Genomic DNA, 5,947 nt, shown 5'->3' with positions numbered 1-5,947 from the left:
GCAGAACTTCTACTCCAGTACTTAGTTTTTATGAACTCAGAGAAGTTGATTTAACTCTAGAGTTCAAAGTACAAAGTTTGCCATTGAAATTCTATTTCTCTATCATCCAAGTAAACACTTATAATCATGAATAAGTATATAGTTATTTAATGTGTCCAGAAAAAAATACTTATGCAGGAAATCTTTCTTCTTTATCTACATATCTTTACCTCAGTATAAGAATTTAACTTTCTTTTTAACTTTTGGTAGGCAAAATACTATCTTTCCCTGTGCTAATTCATTCCACAAATAAAATCCATGGCAAAAGCAGATAATAAATCATCACCTTTACTCAGCTTAAACCCATGCCTTTCTTTGAGCTATTTTGGTTCACAAATGTCTAATGGGGATTTCCTTTGCTTAACCTCATTCACTTGGATTCTATTACCATTTTTAATATCAGCCATAAATTTGGCTCTTAAAACCATAATTTGTCTGTAAAATTTTCTTTCATGCTTCACACTGAAAATTAAATTTCAAGAAAACTTGGATCTCTGGTGAAACTCTTCTCGTACTAAGAAAATAAAATCAAGTCTGGTTGCTTAAAGGAGATAATTAAACTAGCTGTCTTGGTCTATTTTTGTCCATTCCCCATTTGTGTATATTTGGTTCCAGCTCTTTTAATTTTCCTGGCCCTTATATTTCTGTCATTCTTAGGTGTCTCTATATCTCTCTTTATCTTTCTATCTCTATCTTTACCTCTCTTTTTCTTCCATTCATTCTTTTTGGTGGTAGGTGATATTTTTTTCAGCACAAAGATATGTCTCTCTCTTTCTCCCCCTTTGCCTCTCCCTCCCTCTCTCTCTTCACCCACCCCCTATTTTCTAATATTAACTATTCCACATTTCAATTTCAAATCTATTTCAGTCAGTTTGCTTCTCCCCTAGCCTTTTTTTTTTTTTTTTTTCTGAGCAACTCTCTAAGTGTTTGCCGATAACATCTTAGGGACAGATTATTTTTCATTGGGCCCATTGTAAGAAGTAGCCAGCGTATTGCATTGCTGCAGAACACATTTCAGACTATACAATTGTAACAAATGAACAACTTGTCCTCCACAGACTCACCACAGGATCCAATTAGTTACTAAATCTTTACTCAGGTTTTCTAATTATTTTCTGGAATTGTACAATTGGGCTGCCTGAAACAATTTAAAAAAGTCTTCATTTTTCACATATATATGCATATACAGTATACGCATACATATGCATATTGCAAGTTAAAACAAAATTATGACTCAATGTAAGCAAAAGGAACAAATCTTTAGATTAAATCATACACACATTTAAAAGGGAATCAAATAAATACCTCTACATTGTAAAAATAAAAGAGAGAGAGAGAGAGGCATTTTACTTCTGCATATCTAGAATTTTAAATTGTTATAATTTAAAAATAAAATATAAACATTGATCTGCAAGTCATTACAACAGGTGATCACTTCAGCAAAATCTATATTGCAACTTCAGCACATCTTTATTAGAACTCTTTCATTGTGGGTAAACAGCCACAAAAATAAATGCTGACTTAGAAAGTATAAATACAAATATTTAAACAAAAATGTCTGCAGCATTCATAGCGCAAATTGTACCTGAACTGAAGGGCTCTGTGTTTCTAATATATATTACATATGTGTCCATTATATTCACTTCTATCTAACCATATACATATATTTATTTATAATTTGCCAAGTGCTATTAACAAGATACCTGAAACAAAATATATAAAAAAGTAAGCATTCTATTAACTGATTTGAAAATAAAGACAAACAGCTATGCACATAAAATTAAATTATATCTCTTTTTGCTGCATATCCACCAAGACTTAAAGATATCAGCTGAAAAGCCTATACTTTGTTTAAAGCTAATGTTTATTAAATAGACTGCTCCTTGTAAAATTTCTTCACAAAGGGGGAAAATGCTATTTTCATTTTTAGATTCTCAGTTCAAATTAAAGGAGCAGTTAAAATTTTAGTTTGGCTGAAAAAGCTTTTGAATTCCCTATAACTTCAATGGTCTTTTAAAAATTAGCTCTACTTAATAAAAGAGACAAAAGTATCAAGATATATATGAATTTAGCCTATTTTTATTTCTGTGTGTTCATAGTAAACATTTTTGTAAGTGACAAACACGGGCATATGACCACAGTATCACAATCAAGAAATTTTAAGACAACATTAACAATCACTCAAATTTATGCGGCATTTGCGCAACACAGGTTACATATTTGCAAGGTTTACCTATAAGTACAATAGGTATTAACATTTCACTACATTTAGAAAAAATAAAAGTGACCTGTTAGTGACCACATACATCAAAATATACACAACACAAACTGAAGGCAATCTTTAATTTTGTCCCCTTCCAATTCAATTGAATGGGCAGTGTTGCCAACTGAAACAACTTTCCTTTTTGTTTGTTTAATACTTAGTATACCAAGTGCATTTTCTAGAACCCAATCTTTGGTCTAAAAGTAAACAAAAGAAAAAAAAAACAGTTCTTTAAAGAAAAGGACAAAACAATAAATGGCCAAAATAATTTCTTGGGCACCTTTACTACGAATGCTTCTTAAATACAAATTACAGTTTAACATTTTAAAACTCTCCCCATAATTTAGGTTGTTCTCAAGGTCTGCGTCCACCATATAGATCCATGATAACTTATAATACTGCACACATGGAATTCTGGCGGCTCTTAGAGATAGACTTGTCAGGTTTGAATGAAATGGCAAAGCAGTCACTATTTAGATACACATTCTACTATAATTTTGACTTCCAAACCTTATATTCTACAATGTATTCTTCCCACATTGCACCTCGCTGACACTCCACACCTTGTTAGAATAATAAACAACCCTAGAGACTGAACAAACGTACAGAAATTGGGGGGGGGGGGCTTAATAAAAAATACCTGGACTTATTTTTTAATTATCATTTACAATGCAAATGTGTGTAAAACGTTCACTTACAGTCTGGTCCCAGGGATGTTAATGTATTAAAGGGTTGGAAGAAGACCCCTGATTTTGATGTGTGAAATAATCAGACAGTCCCCCGGACAGTCCCGTCGTAAAACTTGGCAAAGAGGGTCTTAAAGACTCACAGGGCAGGGTCGAGGGGGCCTGCGGCGACGTGGAGGACGACGCGGCCCTGGCGCTCATGGACGTGCTGCTCTGCGAAGTCATTGACGGGTGCGGGACGTGGGGGAAAAAGTAACTGGTCTGGCCCGCGAGCAGGTTGACGGAGCAGGGGTTGAGGGAGTAGGTCCCGGAGCAGGGCACCGACAGGCCGCAGGGCACCGAGGCGGCGAGCGCGGCGGCCGTGAGGTGGTGCGTGGCGTAGGGGATCTCCCCGTTGACCAGCCGGTCCACGCTCAGGCCGTTGGCCGTGGAGAAGGAGTGGTTGTTGCCCAGCGAGTTCTGAGTCAACACGGAGCTGTAGGGCATGGGGTGGCTGGGGTAGGCCGACGTGGTGCCATTGTAACTCAAAGTGCTGCTGGCGCGGGGGTGGTGCAGAGACAGGAAGGGCGACATGGGCCAGTAGAGGGAGCCGGCGCGGTCCATGAAGGTGAGGCCGGTGGAGGTGAGGCGCGCCCCGCGCTTAAAGGCCAGCTTGGCCCGCGACGTGGTGGAGCGGCGCCGCAGCTTGCCCGTGGTGCCGCCGATGAACACGTCGTCGCTCGACGGGTCCAGCATCCAGTAGTTGCCCTTGCCCGGGTCATCGTAGTGGCGCGGCACCTTCACGAAGCACTTGTTGAGGGACAGGTTGTGGCGGATGGAGTTCTGCCAGCCCTGCTTGTTCTCGCGGTAGTAGGGGAAGTTCTTCATGATGAACTCGTAGATGCCATTGAGCGTGAGCCGCTTCTCGGGGCTCTGCCGGATGGCCATCATGATGAGAGCGTTGTAGCTGAACGGCGGCTTCTCGTACTTGCCGTTCTTCTTCTCGCCCTCCTTGCCCCCCTCCCCGTCCTTGCCGCCCTCGCCCGCCCCCTTCTTCTCCTCCCCCACGGCGCCGGCGCCCTTCTCCTTCTCCTCCGGCCCGACGGGCGCCAGCTCCCCGGGCCCGCCGCCCGGCTCGCCCTTGCCGCCCAGCCCGTCCGCTTTGGCCCCGTCCAGAGCGGCGGCCGGTGGTGGCGGCGGCGGCGGCGGGAGCAGCAGCTGCTGGGGGCCCTTGTCGTCGTCGGCGGCCGGGGCGCCCCGCGCCTGGGGGGGCTGCGGTGCCGGGGGAGGCGGCGGCGGCGGCTGCTGCTGCTGGGGCGGCGGCGGCGGTTGCGGGGCAGGCGGTGGCGGGTGATGGTGGTGGTGATGGTGGTGGTGGTGGTGCTGGGGGTGGTGGCTGTTGTGGTGGCCGTGGCTCGCGTGGTGGTTGTCGTTCTGGACCGCCTCGGGCACCAGGCTGTTGATGCTGAACGAGGACTTGGGGATCATTTTCACCTCTTTCCTATCTCCCATGTCCAGCATCACCCAGTCGTCGAGGGGAAACGGCAGCGGCGGCGCGGGAGCGGGGCAGCGGCACGGCGGGCGGCGGCGACCGGTGGGTGCCGAGCGGGGCGCGGGGGGCGCGGGCGGCAGCGGCGGCACTGAGCGCTCCGGCAGCAGCGCAGTTGGACCGCAGGCTCGGGCGCTGGCAAGTCATGTAGCAAAAGCAGCAACCACCCCTCAGGAATTAGAAAAAAAAAAAAAAAAAGAAAAAGAAAAAAAGAAAGAAAGAGAAAAAAGAAACAACCACCGCCCCGGGGGTGAAGCTCCCTCGCTCCCAACTCTACTTCTCGGTCTCCCCCCCACCCCCCGCTCCCCCCCCCCTGCTGCTTCCTCCTCCTCCTCCTCCTCTTGCAGCAGCAGTCACAGCAGCAGCAGCAGCAGCCCAAAGGGGGGGAGAGCCGGGCGGCGGGCGGGCGCGTCCCGGAGCGGCCGCGGCGAGGCTGGGGAGACAGCGATCGAGGCGGCTATAGCCACAATTAATTTTCCGAGCTACAGGCGCACACTAGGGCTGTAAAAAAATTTTTGGTTTAACCTTTCCTACCGCTGGGCCAATCAGAACCGGCGGCGTGCGGGAACGTCTCTCTCGCCGTCGACCAATCGGCGGGGCTGGGCCCACCCACCCCCGCCCCGCCCGCTGGCTCCCGCCCCCTGGGCGCTCGCCTCCCCCTTTCCGCGGGCCTCCGGCCTCGGACCTCGCGGCCGAGCGGAGCCGCGCAGGGATACGCCGGCGGGAGCTCGCTGCGCCGCGGCCCTGCTCTGCGCCCCTGCTCTGCGCCCCCGCCACCTCCTCCACCCGCCAGCTCCGCTCAGCCCAAATCCCCTTCCTAGGGCAAATAGCTCACATTTCCGGCTTCCTTCTCATTGTACTGGGTCATTTTCGTTTGAGCGCCAATATTTGTCCTTAGAGGTTAAAGTTTTTTTCCGTTTTATTTTTAAAGCGGGGTGGTGGTGGTGGGAAAAGTGGGAATGCAGGGAGAGGATGCCAGGAGAGGGAAGGAAATGGAGAAGGAAGAGGCGAGGCACTACTTTTCCGAGTCAGGCCTCGAGTCTGGCATTTCTGAGCCTATAGGAAAATTGTGCCCCTTGTAGGTAATATTCCAGCAAAGCTTTGCATTTGGGAGAAGCGAAGGCCCGCTGCTGGCCTGTGCGTGCGTGCGTGTGTGTGTGTGTGTGTGTCTCTGTGTGCGCGCGCGCGGGGGGTGGGTATCCTATACCTTGGGGGAGGAGGGTCTGCGAGAGGTTTGGGAACGAGGGGATGAGGAGGAGGAAGTGGGTAGGCGAGCTCGGGCCAAACAGGGGTTACTTACTCTATTCCCGAGGCCGGGGCGGCGGCTAGTTCGGGGCTCAGGAGCCGCGGGGAAGCAGGGCCTGGGGCTCCAGGTGCTGCGGCGGCGGGCGGGGGCGGCTCAGTGGTGGGCGCCTCTGATGGCCTTCCGAA

The 5,947-nt window shown here is 48.4% G+C and overlaps 1 protein-coding gene across 1 annotated transcript; it reads right to left on the bottom strand.

Moving 5' to 3' along the window:
* Positions 1-1,486: 1,486 nt before the first annotated feature.
* On the bottom strand, positions 1,487-4,987 carry FOXG1 (forkhead box G1). Its single transcript, XM_069463916.1, has one exon. It carries the CDS (start codon positions 4,486-4,488, stop codon positions 3,019-3,021), a length of 1,470 nt encoding a protein of 489 aa, XP_069320017.1. The 5' UTR covers positions 4,489-4,987; the 3' UTR covers positions 1,487-3,018.
* Positions 4,988-5,947: the final 960 nt, after the last annotated feature.

This window comes from Eulemur rufifrons, chromosome 2 (genome assembly GCF_041146395.1).
Source record: "Eulemur rufifrons isolate Redbay chromosome 2, OSU_ERuf_1, whole genome shotgun sequence".
NCBI lineage: Eukaryota > Metazoa > Chordata > Mammalia > Primates > Lemuridae > Eulemur > Eulemur rufifrons.
Note: the sequence above shows the minus strand (reverse complement) of the source record. Positions and strands in the feature narration are given on the sequence as shown.

Bases quoted from the DNA above. Each gene is read 5' to 3' on its own strand.
- FOXG1 (XM_069463916.1), bottom strand. From the start codon at position 4,488: ATGCTGGACATGGGAGATAGGAAAGAGGTGAAAATGATCCCCAAGTCC.